The 19,506-nt window shown below is 33.9% G+C and overlaps 3 protein-coding genes across 6 annotated transcripts in view; 2 read left to right on the top strand and 1 right to left on the bottom strand.

Moving 5' to 3' along the window:
- The window catches only part of TRIM23 (tripartite motif containing 23), a 29,879-nt gene extending 18,788 nt beyond the window's left edge, over positions 1-11,091 (bottom strand). The window contains exons 1-5 of the mRNA XM_016136227.2: positions 10,957-11,091; positions 6,475-6,637; positions 3,025-3,146; positions 966-1,244; positions 216-398 (exon numbers count right to left, since the gene is read on the bottom strand). Coding sequence (XP_015991713.2) covers positions 216-398; positions 966-1,244; positions 3,025-3,146; positions 6,475-6,637; positions 10,957-11,037 — 828 coding nt within the window. The 5' untranslated portion in view covers positions 11,038-11,091. The remainder of the gene's footprint in view (positions 1-215; positions 399-965; positions 1,245-3,024; positions 3,147-6,474; positions 6,638-10,956) is intronic.
- A 537-nt stretch (positions 11,092-11,628) lies between these two features.
- Positions 11,629-19,506, top strand: part of TRAPPC13 (trafficking protein particle complex 13) — a 31,794-nt gene continuing 23,916 nt past the window's right edge. For all 4 annotated transcript variants that reach the window (XM_016136224.2, XM_016136223.2, XM_016136222.2 and 1 more), the window contains exon 1: positions 11,629-11,762. In XM_016136224.2, coding sequence (XP_015991710.1) covers positions 11,717-11,762 — 46 coding nt within the window. In that variant the 5' untranslated portion in view covers positions 11,629-11,716. The remainder of the gene's footprint in view (positions 11,763-19,506) is intronic.
- Positions 11,654-16,135, top strand: SHLD3 (shieldin complex subunit 3). The gene is made up of 2 exons (XM_036225727.1): positions 11,654-11,762; positions 14,546-16,135. The coding sequence occupies exon 2, from the start codon at positions 14,665-14,667 to the stop codon at positions 15,418-15,420; it is 756 nt and encodes a 251-aa protein (XP_036081620.1). The 5' UTR covers positions 11,654-11,762; positions 14,546-14,664; the 3' UTR covers positions 15,421-16,135.

The following is a 19,506-nucleotide window of genomic DNA, read 5'->3' as shown; positions in this document are numbered from 1 at the left end:
AGGCATCATGTACTTCTCCCACAAAATAAACAGCTACCACACTCGAAACTGTTCCTCTTCCATGATGGATTATAAGTTCCATGAAGACAGAAACTTAAAAAAATTATTTCCAATGATTAATGCAGTACTGGCACAATGTAATTACTCAGTAAATATTAGAAGATGGAAGGTAAGGAAAAAGGGTAAAACAGTAAAGAAGAAAGAAAAATCCATACATGTTCTGTGTGGGCCATTGCAATCCCATCTTCCACTATTTGTTCTCCTCCTTCAATGTGCTGGACAATTCCAACTAATTTTCTGGAATAATCTGAGATTTCCTCAGTGAAGGTCCGTATGCAGTGAGCCATATCTAAAATTGATGCTCGGATCTGGTTTGCTTCTGGTTCCAATACTGAATGCTATAAAATGCAATGTAATTACAGAAAAAAACTCATATTGACTAATGATATGAAACACTATTCAATCATGCCTATTAATAAAAAAAAGCATCAGCCACAAGTGGCTTTTTTAAAACACATTTACAAAAAATACAGCACACAAAATACTAATTCACCTTCACCCCAAAACTATTTATCCTGCAAAGAAATAATTCGATATTTGGAAGTCCATTTATCACTAAACAAGAACCCAAAAGGCTCTCTAAAATTTTAGCATAGGCAGAAGTTCATCAGTAGACATAAATATTGTCAAAACAACCCAATGCATTATGAAAACATGCACACAAAGAAGAGAACTTTTGTTTCCTGCCGAAAGCTATTTTTTCAGTAAAGAAAGAATCATGAGGCCTCTCTGAAATTATTATTATTCGGATATTAAATCTCTCATTTCTTTTCAGGCTACCAATCTCAACTCATTCATCACTTACTCTCTTCAATCTCTGCTTATAGCATAAAGAACCAAGTCATTGAAAATAAATGGCAGGCTGGTAAACTAGGCAGAGTCATCCAGTTTAATTATATCCATACCTTGTGCCCTTGGTGTTTTCCATATTCTTTGCAGACACAGCACATAAGTGGGCTAGTTTGACAGCCTTCTTCCAAGCAAACGAACTCAATGGCATGCACCTGATGCTGAGAGCACATGGTTTTCTCATGAGGTTTATCAGCTAGAGGCACTCGCTTGTGCTTTGCTAATGTCTTCGTAGAATGAGTAACTTGGGAACACTCTGAGCATAAGTGAGTCGCACATACAGTGCAATATACAGACGCAACATGAGCTTCATCTTCGTCACAACGAATGATGCTCTGATAAACAAAAAATCAATTTCTTAAAACTGAATCCCAATCATGTAACATGACAAATTCTGAAATATAAAAACTTATAATTTCTTTAACTAACCTGACTTTATATATGAAAATACACGGGTATTTAAATACAAAGGTCATTTGCTATTCATCTGAGAAAGTATTCATTTCTATAGATAAAAAGTGAGAAGTTATTTCCAAAATTGATTATCAACGTATGCTATGAATCTGAAGCCAAAAATAAAACTATTCTCATAGATTTACAGTCAGTACAAAGACGTCATCCCTGAAACCCTCTCACTTTACACAAAGAAACTGAATAGAGGTTAGAAGTCTTTTTTCAAGACTAAAAAACTAATATTAAATATATTCTCACTGCTTTAAATATTATGTCATGATGATGTATAGGAAGAAGAGACGCACAAATGCTATTTAGATAACCAGGGGTGTGCATGAGAATCAGTCCTGAAGCTTTGAAAAACTTGGATACTAAGACTCCAACCTGGAAAATACTTATTTCAATAGGGTATAGATGAAGGCTGAGCTTGTATATTTTTCCTAAAGCTCCACAGGTAAGTCTATCACATGATTCTGATTGAAAGCCACTGATTTAAGCAATTAAAAAAAATAAAACCTGTCATATGTAAACTTTTATATATTATTTCTCATTTTCATGAATTACTAAAAAGCATTTCAAGTTGGAAAGTTTCACTTGTCAGATAAGAATGCTTTGGAAACTTGTGTTGAATATTAAAAGCTATAATTGGACAGGGAGGGATCTGGTACAAATTTTTTCCAGAAATAAAATTTAGAAAATACATCAATGACTTCATTCAACATTATATGAAATAAAAAATGAACCCGAAGTTAAACAGTTTTGTTTGGAGCTATAAGAAATGTATATATGTAAAATAAAAAATTCTGTTTTCCAGACCAAGTAATTTACAAGGTCAACATTAGATAATATTCTATGTGAAAGAACTGCAAAAATTTCAGAAAACAATGCTTCAGTTTGACATTCACTTCACCAAATCACTTTACAAAAAGAAATCATGATCTAAGAAAACAGAAGTGGAAATCATTCTGACATTTTTTCCTTGATACTAAACATATGGTTTTAAAGTTGATCACCAACATCATTAACTGTTATTTACTATAACTATTCTTATATCCAGAACAGTCTATAAGCTATGCAGACAACTCTGTTAAAAATGTATTTTAACCTGTGTTATAGACTTCTAATATTTACTGCATATTTACCTGTCTGGATAAAGAGACTACACCACACATAATTTAACCTTCTCATGCAGATATTTAATAGCAGGAATTCCCTTAGGAACTACTGCTATCTTTAAGGCATTTTTCCTCTACACTAAATAACCTCTTTCATGGAGTTCCTGGTTTTAGTCTTTGTGCTTTACTGTTGACTGATTCACTTTTGCATTCTCTGCTTTAATGTAGTTGATATGTCCTTCTTATTCTTCCATGATCTTCTTACTTTTTCACTTTATCCTTGGATAGAACTGAACCATGATAAGGAGACATGTTTATGCATGAAACATAGTTTGGATACAGCATTTTCAGGGAATTAAAGTTTCAGTTTTACTTTTCTTCTACTACAAGTACTGTCACCTTAAGAACTATAATGTAACAAAAAGTTGTGTTTCTGGAATCCTACCTGATGGAGTGAGATAATATTGTGATTTTAATGCCAAATATTTTAAATTAAAAAAAAAAATTTAATGCTTATAACAAGTACTTAACCAAGTTCAATCAATACCTCTCCAGATATCCCAATGGCTTCTTCTGCACCACCATACTGACCAATATGTCCATTCTGTAGTCGTTCCAAAAGCTCCAATAAAGCAAAATTTTTTTTCAATCCCCAGACACCTGAATCTCCTAGAATAAATATAAAGACAAAAACTAAATCTAACAGAATGGAATATTAATCATCTAATTTCATACCTCAATAGTAATTTCTAAGTCAACTAGTTTAGTCATTAATAATGTCTAAATTTTAAAAATTCAAATTCTTCCCATTTTCCTCTTATGCTAGAAAAATTATCTTAATCTTCTCATTAAAAACAGAATTCAACATTCTAAGTACAAACATGAAATTCTCTTATTTTTCTATCATTTAATTTTACAAATCCTATTTTGTCCCTGACTTTTAGTATATATTCTAAAACAAGTGCTTTGAAATATAGTAACGTACAGTAAGAAATACAATTTACAATGCAACCCAGGATCATAGATCATATATATAACTGAAACAAAAGTTTCACACACCAATAGTCACCCTTACAGCGTGCAACACAATCATGTTTTTAGTTCTATTTCTTTTTTAAATAGTCTCTCACGACCAATTAAATTGATTTCATGGCCACAAATAAGTTATGACTTATGTTTGAAAAGCACTGTATAAAAGATACTTAACCTAAAATAACTCCATCTCTAAGTAAACTGAAACTAGAACAGCTAAAGATATTTTCCCCACACTTCTCTAACCTACAACCCTATTGCAGTCTATAACGATAAAAACTCCTCAAGCAAATTTACAGAGCTTCACCTCAAAGCAAGACAGCAATCCCTTTTTAGTAGATAAGACTCTAAACACATCTGAGTAAGGAACAATGCTTCTTTTCCCCCCTGAACGTAACCATAAAAGGCCAGATAAGCATGCATTTGTACATGTATACATTCTCTCTCTCCCTCTCTCTCCTTTCCTTCCTCTCTCTCTCACTTTCTGTGCCTATAAATAAAAGCCAGATCATTCAGAAGTTAGAAAGAAACATCTGTTATATGTTATTATGAGCTTCTATGCAACAAATACCATATGACACCACATAGCTGCCACCTAATACTGAATGAACAAATGAAAGGATGATGAGGTCACTGGCTGCAAGTCTCCCCTTCCTCTTAGCCCATCTCTTCTTTAAAAAGAAAAAAAGAAAGAAGAGAAGAGAAAAAAGAAGGGAAGGGAAGGGACGGGAGGAGATGGGAGGGGAGGGGAGGGGAGGGGAGGGGAGGTTCTCTGAAAACATTTCAAATCAGGCTAAATATCTTTAGCCTCTTCTCTGACTTCTGTGATGTCCTTTCCAGAGTACCTTTATGCAGCCTATTCAGCATTTTTCCATGAAAACTTGCTGCCTCACAAGGCTTTCTTTTTAACTGTTGTAATTTTTTCACATACATTTTACAAGCTGAGTTGTATCTCTACTCTATTTATTTAAAGGTCAAGAAGTATACTAAGCAAGTCCTTTATTTAAAAATATGATCTTGACAATTTTCCAAATATTGTCATTATATAATGAACAGATACACATAAACTCCTAGCAGTATCTATCTACTTCCCAGTATATTTTTAACACTTCTATAACTGTCAAAATAACTCTAAAATCTCAATGGCTTAAAACAACAAAGATTCACTTTTTGTTCATGCAACACCTCAGGGGTTGGGGAAGACCAGAAAGGTTGTGTTCTCTGCTGGTCATGATTAGGGACACAAGCCACTGAACCTCCAACCACCTGGGCCACCTCACTGTAGGAGGGAAAAGAATTTACTGCAAACCATACTATGTATTTATTTAAATCAAAGACTACCAAAACCTTAAGAAACCTGCTCTTCCCCTACAATAAATCTCTTAACACCTTCTTTCTGGAAGTTAACATTTCACTTCTATTCAAATTGCACTGGTTAAAAGGAAATCACATAGCCGGAAAGTACGATGTTACCATGTGGAGAGAAAAGAAGAACCAGAAAATCGCTGAACCGTGCTGATAACTACCACAAATAACAATCAATATTGTTCTTGGACTAAAGAAAAATTCTGATTCTTTCACATTAACAGTAGTTTGTTTTCTTCTTTATACTTTTATAAATTTTCAAATTTTCTGCAATGTATATAAATTATTTCTGTAATACAATTAAAAATATTTTTAAAATGGCATCAAACTATACCAAGGGTCACTAACACATATTCCATAGGCTAAAATCACAGTACTCTACAAAGGTATAGTAATTACAGTCTATATCCAAGGCAGAGTTACTGGTTTGTTTTTTTCTATTATTGATAGCAATCATGATTAATTACAACCCAGGATATAACTAACCATTCCACCATAAATTCCTAAATTCAGTTAAACAATGAGGGTGGTAACAATCCATACTTTGGTGTATACATATGTGTGTATGTGTGTGTGTATGTGTGTGTGTGTGTGTGTGTGTGTATCTTACAGAATAAAGGGCCAAATAAAAGAATGTCAAAATACAGACATCTCTATTATTTCTTGGCTAATAGTAAGTTATCATCATCTATAATAATGCTAAGACTGTCTTATATTAGTTTTCTGGCAAATAGGCATACTATGTATTTATTTAAATCAAAGACCACCAAAACCTTAAGAAACCTACTCTTCCCCTACAAGAAAACATTTCGCATTTCATAGCATTTTAAAGCTTGCCAGTCTAAAAATCTGGATACTCTTGCTTTTTTTTTTTTTAAGGATAAATTATTTTGAACATATTCTACCTGAAATATAGTATAAATATATTAAAATACCCTTAAAACAAATAGTGCTACTGACCTGGAAAAAGAAAATGACAACCTTAAACTACTTATTATGGAGAATATTCTGTTAAAAAGAGTAAACTTATAAAAATTATGTCTGTAAAATAACTGTTCAAGTGTTAATAAATGTTATTATTTCCAAATCTGATATCCCACAGTAATAACTCATTTTGAAATATATAAAACAAATTCTAAAAGTATGCAGGAAACTGAAAAAAATCTACAAAACCTTTCAACAGAAAACAAGTAGTTATCGCGAGCTACAAACACTTCTGTCTGATATCAGTAAATAAATACATGCTGATACTCAAATTTCTTATCAGTATTTCATTTCTGGCCTATTCATTTATTAAGGAAACATTGTTTTATTGGATTAATGGCTTCAGGCAAATGAATTGTCTTATTTCTCTGAATAAGTTTAGCATGTTTTTCTCAGGTTTCTTAAAGCTCTTCATATATAAATATTAAACATTCCAGAAGATGAAATAAAATTACTACCTAAGAATGAACTAGTTTATAATTACAAGCCTACTGGTCTTAATAGAAATTGCAACCTCCTTGGAATTATATAATTTTAAAAATTGAGTAGAAACAAATTGTTTTCTATGACATTACAAAAACAATTTTAAATCTTAAATACATACATATCTTCCTACCTAGGTCTGTTACTTGTCGATCAAAAGGGCATCGTATTGCTCTTCCATGAAGAGGCAGGCGGGTGAGACAGTCATGACAAACTGTGTGACCACAGAGAAGAAGGCGAGGAACTTTATCTCCTTGCAAAGAAAAGACATCTTCACAAACTCCACACTCTAGCACCTAATAGTTAGAAAGGGAACATGTGCTCTTTAAATGATTTTTAAAAAAATATTTTATTTAAGATTAAAAAAAATGACCTAATATATTAAATCAATCTTGTTAAGTTACTTTATTCTTCCATGAAAAAAAAAAACTGTCTAGGTTCTAAAACTTTAAATCATCTTTTATCCTTTCTTTTGACAGATCCTACCAAAATTAAATCAGAGCAAAAACCTGAAATGTTAAGTATTAGAGACTAAGTAATGTTGTAAATTAACATCATCTTTATCTTTTGAAAATTATGGCTTGATGTACTATATCTGAATCTGTAACTATATATAATTCTACCAAAGATGGATTCTTAAACAATTTTTTCACAATTACCTAACATTAAAAAAATCATCATTAATTTAGACAAAGCAATTTGAAATATGGGCTAGGATGACAATTTACCCTTGTAAAAAGTTTCTGTCTTCATGATTTCACATGAATACAACAAAAACTTGTTAAGAAAAGATTATAAGTAATTTTGAAGTACCTTCTAGTATTCCTTTACATTATACAATTGTAAAAGGGAAGAAAGAAATCATCTTTGACTTAAATTTCAATTCCTCATTTTCAATAAATATACCCCTAGGTTAGAAAATATTTTGTCTGTCTAGTTCTAATTACAAGTACATGATTCGCCCAAGGCCATGTTGTCAGTCAAAAGAAAGTCAACAAGAATCAGCATATTCTGATTCCCAGGCCCATGAGTTTATATTTTATTAGTCAACAAAGTGTATTTTTATTAATGAAGAATTTTTGGTATTTTATTTCTTAATATATCTGAAGTGTTTCACAATTTTAATTAATTTTTAAAAATGCCCACACTGAACTGTTTAACGCTAGCAAAACTCCTGTGCCTGTCATCCGTGACATGCCAAAAATCTGGTCTCTGTCCTATTGCTTGTCACCCACTTTCAGACTCTGTTCTCAAACTATATCAAACAGTTTGTGGTTCCTGGAACATGACAAACTGTTTTTGTCTCTTTCTTTATGCTAATGCTGAGGAGTAGCTAAATAGACATTTTTCTAGTGGATTCTTTTTTACATTAACAAACCAACAAATTCCTAAACATCATATCTCTCAGGTCTACACATGGCTCAGTCCAACAGAAATGACCACAGTATTCCATGGGTCCCCATGTACCATGAATAAGTGTCTCTCTTAACACCCAAAATACTTTAAACAAAAGACTTTATTGGCTTTCCAACCTGTTTTTCCCAGATAGACCCAAAAGCCCTCAGGAACAGGATATTCTAAACACCAACTCTTATGTACTTACATAAAGTCTAACATAATAAAAATTTAAAAACAGCTCAGCCACCCACAAAAAATATACAGTACACAGTAAAAACAAAACAAAACAAAAAAAACGGAAATCCCAAAATGGAAATCAGATTTAATTCATTAAAACTGTAACCCTAACTCTGCAATTATTTTGGATTTAGTGCCTGAAATGCAAACATCTCTCATTGTAAATAAACAGATAAATCATTATTAGCTTGCATCCCAGTATGGCTCAAAAAGAGTTAGTTCACATAGTTCACAAAAAAGAAAGTGAAAACAGTTCTTTAAATATTTGAAAATCTATTCAATCTCATTCAAAACACTTTGAAATGCAATTAAAGCTTTTAAAACATGACTAGAAAATAAAGCAAGGTACATTCATATATACTGCAAAACTATGTAGTCTAGTGAGGAAGAGTTAAGAAGTTTTTTATGTACACACACACACACAATGATTTATTTCACATGAATAAAGCAAAGCGAAAATGGATATACAGAATATATGAACTTTTGTGCAAAAGTGGAGAAAAAAGAATATATTTATGTATATATTATTAGATACGCATCTTATCTTTCTGGCAGGATACACAGGAAACTGATTACATTGAAATGGTGGTTCCCTATGAGGAAAGGAAATAGCTGGGAACAGCTACATATAAATTATACATATTATTCACACAAACTTCAATTTATTCTACATTTTTTTAAAAAGGCAGGAAAAAAGTTTCACTTAAATATCAAATTTTATTAAATAGATTCACTACAGAATTAGATAATAAAAATGCAACATTTTTATAAATGTTCTCACTAATGTGACACCATAATAAATTTTACTTGTTTATGACAATAAATTCCAAAGGACCAAATTAAAATTTTATTTAGTTCATTCATATGTTATATCTCTGATCCTGTCATTACGTAAGATAAAAGAACTTACCCATGTTGCTACCATAGGATTTTCCAAAAAGAACTAGTAAAATTCCACTGATTAGTAAACCAAACACAGGTCCAAAAAATAAAGTTACTAGGCCATTTCTCATCAACTTGGTAAATAATAGAGTTAAGAAATTCTTTCTCCAATATTTGTGAACAGGAATTCTGGCTAACTGTGTAAGAAATTAAGGCTTAGAGAAGTAAAAAGCTCTTAATTTTAAAAACTTCACAAATCTGCCAAAGACAACTTCATTACATGTAAATCAAATTTAATAAACCATACCATATTTTAAAAGTACTAAGAAGGCTCACTCTTCAAAAGAAACTTTCCTGATTCTTTCCTGATGCAAATAATTTCATATCCAATATTTATCTTTGTTTCCCTAATAATAAAAGCCATGTCATTATCAACTTGTTCATTAAGAGGCCAGTTTACCTTATATTAGCATCAATATACCTCAAACTTCACCTTCCAATTAATACTTCTTGCTTTCATCTATGAACATGACAATGATATTTAAAAAACATTTATGCCACCATACTTCTTACAAACTATGTCATGAGGCTCTTGCCAAAAAGGACTGTCCTACTGCACAGCTCAGGCACATTTCACAAGTAAAGATGGAAATGAACAAAGTGAGCTTCTGATATGACAAACTGTGCTATAACAAACTGGAGTTACATCACGCTTTGGTATATTTTTGAGATTTTAAGGCAAACATAGTGACAAAAGTAGTATAGAAATAATATCCATTCCAATGACAACTTAATTCAATTCACAAAGTAATTTTCAAGTATTCTCTACTTAGAAAAAATACAACTCAATAAATAAAATCTCTACTATACAACATACCTAATAATAAGAGGGCTCCTCTGCATCTCGGATATGCTGTGTATCTTCAGAATAACTTCATTAATATATAAATGTTAGATGAAGCAACAACCAATACTGACTGATAACATAGTTGTGAGCCAAAATGTATCATTTGTTATATAAAACCGACATAAGGTAAAAAAATAAGTGGCTATTATTCAAGATCCTAAAAGAACTTCAGATATTATCTGGTCCAGTTGTTGTTATCAACCCTGGTTGCACATTAAAATCGCTTCTGGGAATGTAAAAAATATACCGATGTCGACTTAATAAGAACAGGGAAGAGTGCATCAGTAGTTTCTTCAAAAGTCCTCTGATTCTAGTATGTAGCCAAGAATGAGAATTATCAACATCTCTGATCACAAATAATCCTGAAGGTTATTCTACAAAGTACTGTGATCAATCAGCCTTCCCTTCCAGATTTTTCCACACATATAGTGGAAGGGAAAAATGAATTCCACATATTCAGGTGGATTTTGTAGTAAAGGCATCTTGGACAGTTGGCACAGGGTTGAATTTCGAACTTCAAGCAACGGGCAATTCATATACTCTAGCATCGATGCCCAGTTATGCTGCTGTTGGACACTTCTCAAGTGTTGACAGACTGTACCACCAAGAAAGAATGGGGCAGATCAACCAATAATAGATGTCTGATTATAAGAGTAATACAACAGTGAAAAGCGAACATCAAAGCCAGGCCTTGCCACACAACCCTGGCCTTGCCACACATTGTGTTAACCTAAACTTCAGTTTACACACCTGTAAAGCGGGAATTAACATCTACTTTATAAGTAGATATTTACAAGTTAAAATAGCAATCATAGTACCTGGCGATAATAATGATTCTATTTAATAAAAAATAATAATACAATTTTAAAAAGCTAAGTAATCCCTGTTGAGCTTAAAAAAAGACCTAGGAAAAGAACAGCCCAGGTCACTCTCATGCATCTATAAGCTCCTTTTCAAAACGTCCCCAAAGGTGATGATGCCAGGCAGAGGGCTGGCATGAGTAGACCCGGCCACTTCAGGCCTGCGGGGACAAAAGTCGCATGTGCGGAGGGCGAAGATACTAAAGCCTAGTGGAGCCCGGCGGCCGCGCATCCCGCCGAAAGGAGCCAGGGCCGCGGCGCTGCAGCCAGATCTCCGGGATAAACCGAAGGGAGGCCAATGGTGGAGAACAGAACACGCAAGGTCTCTCACCTTCACCACGGCCGACCCCCAGCTGCCCTGACGGCCACTGTCTAGTCCCATTCCAGGCTTGTTTACAACCAGGGCCGCCATCCCAGGAGGAGCAGCCTCGCTGAAGCGGCCCTCAGGCACTCCCACTGAGGGGCGGGGTAGAGCCACCTACCCACAGGCCTCGGCGCTCGCCGCTGCGCGCTGGCGCAGTGCGACGCGGGGCGGGGTGTTCCGCCTGCCTGCTCGCTCCTCCTCCCGCCAGTCAGTAGCTGGTTACGCTGTCTTGCGCATGGGTGTTTTGTCACTTTTATTAGTCTCCAACCGATGTAAGGAATAAAGTTAAGAAAAAAGAAGGGATAAAACATAAGTTTGGGGTTGAAACTCCTCCAACAACGAACTTTTCTGCCCAACTGCAAAAAGGGTGGGGAGAGTGGGGAACTACATCTCCCTGCACGCAATGCGGTTTTGCATAAACTACAAATTCCAGTGTGCCGTAGCGTCATCATTTACTTGGCAATGGAGGTATTTCCGAGGTTGTGTATTGATCCCAGCGAATGGTTTCTTGAAGTCATATTTTATGTATAAGTTTTGCCTTGGCAAAAGAAAAGCTGTTGGGTCCGTAAGGGACGTGGTAAGAAGAGAATCTGACACCACCGGAAGGAAGTAACTGTTGGGAGGGTGTTCGACACCCTCTCTTCCCAAACGCACATTTCTGTTTTCTTCCGGATCGGATTGACCCTCTTCAGCCGCCGTAGGCGTTGTGTCAAAAGTGCCGATCAAAATGGAAGTGAATCCCCCGAAACAGGAGCACCTGCTGGCCCTGAAAGGTAAACTCGCGAACCTGACTCCCCTTAATCTGTTTTCTCCCCTTTTTTCTAGTTCTCGAAGCCTTTGCTACACACACCTGGCCTCTGGGATGTAGGCCTCGTTCTTCTTAAACTGTCAGTACTCGCCCTGCTGCTGTCCCTTGACGTCGAGCAGGAGGATGCAATTTTTCCTCTTTGATTTTGAGATTTGAGAGCCTCCCTCTACAACAGAATAGATAGGCACCTGGTAAATACCTTGTTATGTGTTGCCGCAATCATCAAACAGATTTCAGCTGCAGAAGCTGACGTCTCCACCTCACCCAGTGCAAGCCTGGTTAAATAAGATGACAGCTGACTTCTGTCTATTGTTTCTTCAGGTGGCACTGACAAAGTTACCAAGCTTTAGCTTCAACTGTAAAATTAATCTAGTATTGCACGACAGCTGTGCCAAAAATTTAGAAATACATAGTTCGAATATAAGTTTGTTAAAACTTACTGTAGTTTACTTCAAAATATTGTATATGTGGGAAATTTGTCAGTTTTAAATTTTTTTTTTTGTACACAGCAAACAATTTTGAGTAAGTTTGATTCTTTAACTAGATCATAAGGGGAAAACGGCAGTTTTTTTTTGGGGGGGGGGTGGAGGATGCCTATTGATTCCTGAAAAACTTTTATTTGAAATGCTTTCAGCTTTATTTCACCCGTTTTCTATACCACGAATTCCCCTTTTAGTTCTTAGATGCTCTACTATGTGGTTACCAATACCTTCTTGTACTGAACTGAGAAAATGCTCAGTAGACATTTGAATTCAGTTGAATTGCACCGACTTCCTGTGATATCCATTTTGAGGGAACTTCCTCTACTACCACCACCACCTTAGTTAGGATGTAGGCAACAAACAGAAGCTCACTGGTTTCATTTGTAACATAAAATGATATGAGTAGCTTGAGTTAACAGGACTGTCTCTGACTATAGAATTAAGAAACTGCAATATTAAGTAATATAGCCATAGAACTTGAAAGCTTAACTTGAGCAAATGAGCTGGACTGAAAGGGATTATTCCTGGATAAAAAGAAAAGGAACTGTTATGTTCATTCTCTCTCAATCTCACATCAAATATGTAGAATACATGTTACTTAACTCTCAGAAGTTAAGAAACTTTTCCAAGATCACCAAGCTAGTAAGTGATTGAGGCAATATTTCAACACAAGGCCTTCCTGGATTTTTCCAAGACTCCATGTTGCCTCCTAATGAAGGAAACTGCATTTTTCAGAAGTCTCTCCTTTACTTATCTTTGATAGGACTTTGAAACAATCCTTTTAGCTGCTAGGTGTTATTTTATACAAATTGGGAGCTGTTAAATTTCAGTGATATGGAGGCTAACTGCCATTGATAATTTTTAGTTTTCTTTATTTTCCAAAGCAGAAGATATTTTGGGAAAGAGTATTTTAGCAGCCTAAAGGACAGGTGCTTTGAAATTCACTAATAGTTTCAGCTTTATTAAAGTTATTTGGTATTATTCTTCTCCAATGTCCTAATCAAAATTTCACAAATTTTAATTTTACTGCTGTTGGATGCCAAATATATCAATTTTTATGGTCATTTAAGTTTACTTTCTTAGATATGTAAAATATTAAGGAGCTCTCAGAACTTCAGTATCTCTGGAGTACAACACTGAATAAGTTCAGACAACAGTGAAAGAATTCTCAATGTCATACCTTACAATGTGAAAGTGTAAGGAAGAGGGAAGAAAAAAAAAATAACAGCATTAATTCTTGAAAGAATGTGCTATCTATATTTAGATCCATATTAAAAATTATGGATATTAAGGATCACAGTTATTTATGAATTTAAGAGTCATCAAATCCGCTAGTCAGTGGACATTAATAGTAGGTGAAAAGAATCATTATGAGATTACTTCTGCAGAATCAGTGGACAAATGAGTATTGTGACATCATGCCAGGAGTCCCCACCACTGTAATCTTTGCAGTGGAAAAACTTCGTCAGGAGTTTTCTAAGGATTTGGGGGAAAAGGGATTCAACCTCTTTTGCACAGTAAGGATATGAAAGAACCTATACTATAGCTCTTGGAGCTTTGGACCTGGTCAGTAAGCTTAACTTGCAGATCCTCGAGGGCTCCATTCTTGACCCCGTATACTATATGCTGGAACTTATTATCAATGAGTTAATTTGGGGCAACTTGAGGACTTCTGTGCTCTAAAAGGAAAAAAAAAAAAAATAAGGATCTATCCTTGTTCCTTCTCCAAACTGGAATTCAGGAGTCATGATACTAAGATCTTGAAATTGCTTATGTGCTCCAGTTATACAGAAGAGACTGTCACAAAACCAGTTCCTAACCTGGTTAAGATGCAAAGTTAAATAATTTTCATGTTTTTACTGTTTACTACTGAGATGTCTTAAAACTTTAAGAACTATTTCATTTTTCTTAGTTATCTTTATATGAAAGATAGCCTTTTAGGAATCACTAATTTGCTCTTTGTTTCTGGTATGCTCTTAAGATTATTATTACCTAATATATTACTTCCAAATTCTTTATATCTGTTGAGTTAAACATGTTGACTTCTAGCATTTTTAGGCTAGAAGTGACCTTTTAGGGCATCTAATCCAGATCACTTATTTTGGTGAGAGAAAGGATTTCCAATTTTGTGGATTACATTCACATTTACCAATAACACTTAGGTAAAATAGTATTGGGAGTGGTTTTTGTTTTTCCTTTTCTCTCAGCCTATTTGAATGTAGGCCGTCCCTATCATATCTTATTCTTTGCAATACTTCCACTTTAGGTCCTGTTTCCCTCTGATTTGGAAAGAGAGACAGTCTTGTCATTATAAATTACATTCTAGCTCTGAGGAGCTCAGCTAAGAAATTTTATCTTCATTAAGAGTGACTGGATTACTACAGAATGACTACAGAAGTAATATTACATTATCGACCATATGAGAGTGATCCCACACAACTGCTAAAAATTGCAGAGAAAGCAATTCAAGACTTTCCTACACGTCCACTATCAAGATTTATTCCTTGGTTTCCACATGATGGGTTCAAACTTCCACTCAAGCCAAAAAGATCACCACCTGTGATTTCTGAAGAGGCAGCTGATGTTGTGAAACAGTACTTAACCATTGCAGAACATGCCGTTAAGTCACAGAGTTATGATTGCACAGTAGATCTCTTGGAGTTTCAACCTAATTTAAAAGAAAAGAAGCATTTAATCCAGTCACACACACTGAATGAACAGACTATCTCTGGAAATCTGGAAAAACAATCAGAAAATGGAAAGCGGTACAAGAAGAGATCTTGGAGTGTTTCACTTCCCAGCAGTAATAGTACTGAAAATATTTTTCCTTTGTCTGAAAAATTGCAAGATAGTTTAAAGGCACTAAATTTACACTCATTTTATAGAGCAAGATGGACAATAGAACACACTATTTGTAACAACCAAACTCTGGAAGACATTTGGGCAAAACTCAATCAAATTATTAGGCACAATGAACTTCCATCTTGCAATGCTACAATTCAGAGACATTTAGGCCAAATATGGGTGTTCTGTGATATTATGTACTGTGAATATGTAGGAAATCTCCTTAAAGGAAGATTAGCTCTTACTGGGAAAATTAATTTATTTGTGCATAAATATGGTGTTATTTTTAGTATGTAATGAATTCCATTGATTGACAAAAAGGAAAATATTCTGAATGAACAGTATGAACTGAAATGAGTAAATTTATTAGCAGTTTTTAAATTTTTAATGGCTTTATTTTTTTTATTTGAAACTTTGCTAATATAGCCTATTTATTCTTAACATTGTGAAAAATAATTGTGTGGTAACATGTACAGTTTGTATCCCAGAAATAAATAACTATCAGGTGAATTTCTAGGCTTGTTATTTAAGTCAAGAACTTTTCTGGGTTCCACTGTTAGCAGTTTTCTTTTAATTGTGATAAATTATTATTTATACTGAATTTAAAAGTAAAATGTACTATTTCTTTTGTTCTGTTACTTTTTCAGTGGTTGAATTAGATATTCCTATGAATTACAGTGAATAGTTTGGATTTGGGTGAATCCTTATAATTTAATTTTACAGTATTTTTTCTTTCCTGAAAGCATAATAAATTTTTTTAAATAAAACTAAAACCAATTTTATTGGGAATGTTATATAGTTCACATTTGGAGACTGGCCCAGATTCTGCTGATGTTTCCAGTATTATAGACAATAGTCGATGTGTTGTTTTGAAACAAAGATGAAAAATGTATAATTTGCCTAAGACCATAATGTATCTAAAGCTATAACCTGGTTTGAAGGGAAGTATCAAATGTGATAAGAGATCTCTATTCTTTATTCTAATACAGATAATACAGTCTTAATGACCGATGATGTTGATTACTAGTTGGCTGGTTTGTGGAGTCATTGTTGGTTTCCCATAACCAAAATGCTATAAATTGGGTTTATGCATCACCTCGTAGAAATAAACAAAGTGATTATAGAAAAAAAGTTTTATAAAAGAATGTGTTTATTTAACAAATTTAAATGCCTACCATGAGCTAGGTACTAGAATGCAGTAGGGAAGGAGACAAACATGGACCCCGCCCTCACAGAGCTTACAAGGATTTACTACCTTTTAAGCAGTAGTACCAAATCCCTAAAAAAAAAAACTATAAGACTGTACTCATTAGGAAGGCAGAGACACATTTGCTTTGTGGCATAGTGCCAAACATGGTAGAGCTTCCATAATACATGGTAAATATACCCTTTGGAGGGATTCTTCATAGGCTGAGTTTGCTTAAAATCTGAGGAGTCTACTAATTTTTAACTTGATAATCTATTCCAATTAGGTTTTACTCCCTCCAAACATTGTTTTTGTTTTTAACTACTTTTAGTACCGTTTTATTGTCTCAAATGAGACTACTGTCTATAAAATAATCATGTGCTTGAATGCTTTCAAAAGTCTTTAAATGAAAAGTCACCTGATGTTTAGGGAATTTCCAAAGAAACTTCTTCAATAATTACTTCCTCTTTTGTTTATTAATCTTACTTTCAGTCCAAGGCTGCTGATAAAACAAATAAGAATTGATTAACATTATTAGGGAATAATAAATGGTGAATTTGATTTTTATTGTTCAGGTCTTATTTACTGTAAGGTTGCTAATCAAAGGTTAAAAGTTCAATACTCATAGGGTCACGGACACAACACAGTTTTTTTATGATTTATTATATTGAAATGATTGTACACAGCTGAAAATACAAGGTATAGACAGGAGTCATGGGATTCTTATGAGTAGCTTTTTCATCTAAGAATCACATTAAAAAGAGCTTCTTTGTCTTCATATGTGGCAGATTTAAATTTTTCTAATTTATTCTGTATAAATTGCTTTCTAACTCTTTGAGAAACAATGAAAAAGTAATTCAGGATTAAGAAAATGATTAAGTTTTATTGCTAATATTGCCATGAACTTAGAAGGAAAGATTCATTTATCTTGTACCAAGACATTACTTAAGTAATCAGGCCTATGAATTTAGAATCCATAGCTACTTTTTTGAAGCCTTTTTAGAGTATTTAGAACTTGAGGGCTCATGGTTCTCTCACTAGCCTAATAGTGGGGCTTAGCAATATTTATAGGTTCCACTGTTAAGTCACAGACATGGAAGTAAATTGGGGAAACAAAGATGTACAAGAAGGTGAATCTGTGAGGGTGTTTGGTAAAATAACCATCAGTATTTACACTCCAGGAAAGTGGCAACAGTATCAGAATTTAATTTTTCCCTGACAAGATATCTACTTTCAAATAAATATTAAGTCAAATTCAAAGAAAAAAGATGTAGAGGGCATCACATGAATTTAATTTCCTTTACCAACTTAACGAAAAAGACCACTTTCTGAAAATTTCCAAGATGAGCTCCTGCTAAATTATTAACTTTGACTTAATCTCCTCAAAATGCCCAAAATTAATTCAAGATTCACAAACTTGAATGCCTTCAGGGACTAGACAGCTAAGACTGTGGAATGTAAGAACTCTGAACCTGAATATTCTACCTAACTTTTTTTTTTAATGTTGTGGCCAAGCAAAATGTATGTATAAGTTGAACTAGGCCCAGTTCATTCATTTGTAACCTCAAGCCTATCTTTTTCTTAATTTTACTGATGACATGAAAGGTTTTTTTAATAACATTTTAAATGAAACCTGAATTTCATAAGTAAATGAAATGTCTGTTTTGTGATTTCCACTGAAAGTGTTCTACACATGGCGCTAGGTGATATGTGTGGTGAATATTTGGCATTGATCTAAAAATCACATTCTTTTTGTCTCTCTCATTTTTGACCAAGAACCTGCTTTAACATTCAAGGCTAGATACAAATTACTGTTTAACCACCAGTGCTTTATTATAGTTCCTCTGCCATTTTTTTAAAACTTTGTTTTAGTTGGTATTTGCTCTTATCCAGCTAACATTATGTTTACTTTTTGAGGTCCATTAATTCCTTATAAGGCAGTAAACATTGAGTTTTAAATCTATATTTGATATGGAATATGGGCATACTTTGGATTGTCCTTCAAGGAATGAGATAGTTGTATGTTAATAACTCAGCTATCTAAGTTCCTGTTTAAGGATCTGCAATATTACAAATTGTACTTTATAGTAATTTTCTTTGAGTCCACAAGATGATAGTATTGCAACTGCTACCCCCTCTGCTAATTTTTACCCTCTTTTGAAAATATGAAGAAAACAGGTACTTTTAATGCCACTTTGGGATCTTTTTATTTTTATTTTTTTAATCTTTTTCTATTTTTCAATTACAGTTGACATATAATATCATATTAGTTTCTAGTGTACAACATAGTGATTAGACATTTATATAACTTACAAAGTGGGATCTTTTTATTTTTAACGGAAGCTGGTTTCTTTACCCACTCCCTACTGTCTCATCCTCCTAGGAAAAAAACAGAATCAGCAAAAACTAAGCTTTATAGAACTTGTACATAATGGAAATTTGAGCAATAATAAGCAAATAAATTGGTTACACACTTGGGTGAACTCAAAGACACTTTTAAAAAGAACATTTCATCATACAATGGGGAAAGGAAAACCTTTTCCATAAATGTTGCTGGCAAAGCTGGAAAGCCACATGTGAATGAATGAAACTAGACTGTTGTCTATCGCCACACACTAAAAGTAACTCAAAATTAATTGTATAGAAGAAAACATCGGTGCTAAACTCATGACCTTGGATTTAGAGAGGATTTTATGAATTTGATGTCAAATGCAAGAGAGGTAAAAGGAAAAATAGATGAATAGAACTGTATCAAACTAAAAAGCTTCTGCACAGCAAAACAAAAAACAACAAAACCCGTCAAGACAAAGAGGTAACCATCCAAATGGGAGAATATTTTTGCAAACAATACCTCTGATAAGTGCCTAATATCCAAAATATATAAAGAACTCATACAACTCAATAATATAAGAACCATCCAATTAAAAAATGAATAGACATTTCTCCTAAGACATAGAAATGGCCAACAGACATGAAAAGATGCTTAATTTCACTAGCTGTTAGGGAAATGCAAATCAAAACCACAATGAGATACCACCTCACACTTGTTAGAATGGCTATCATCAAGACAAGTAATAATAAGTATTGGAGAGGTTGTGGAAAAAAGAATCCTCATATACTGCTGGTGGGACTGAATTTAATGCAGCCACTATGGAAAACAGTATGGAGCTTCTTCAAAAAACTGAGTCGAATTACCA

Source organism: Rousettus aegyptiacus, unplaced genomic scaffold (genome assembly GCF_014176215.1).
Source record: "Rousettus aegyptiacus isolate mRouAeg1 unplaced genomic scaffold, mRouAeg1.p scaffold_m13_p_8, whole genome shotgun sequence".
Taxonomy (NCBI): domain Eukaryota; kingdom Metazoa; phylum Chordata; class Mammalia; order Chiroptera; family Pteropodidae; genus Rousettus; species Rousettus aegyptiacus.
This window is presented reverse-complemented; position numbering and strand designations above follow the sequence as displayed.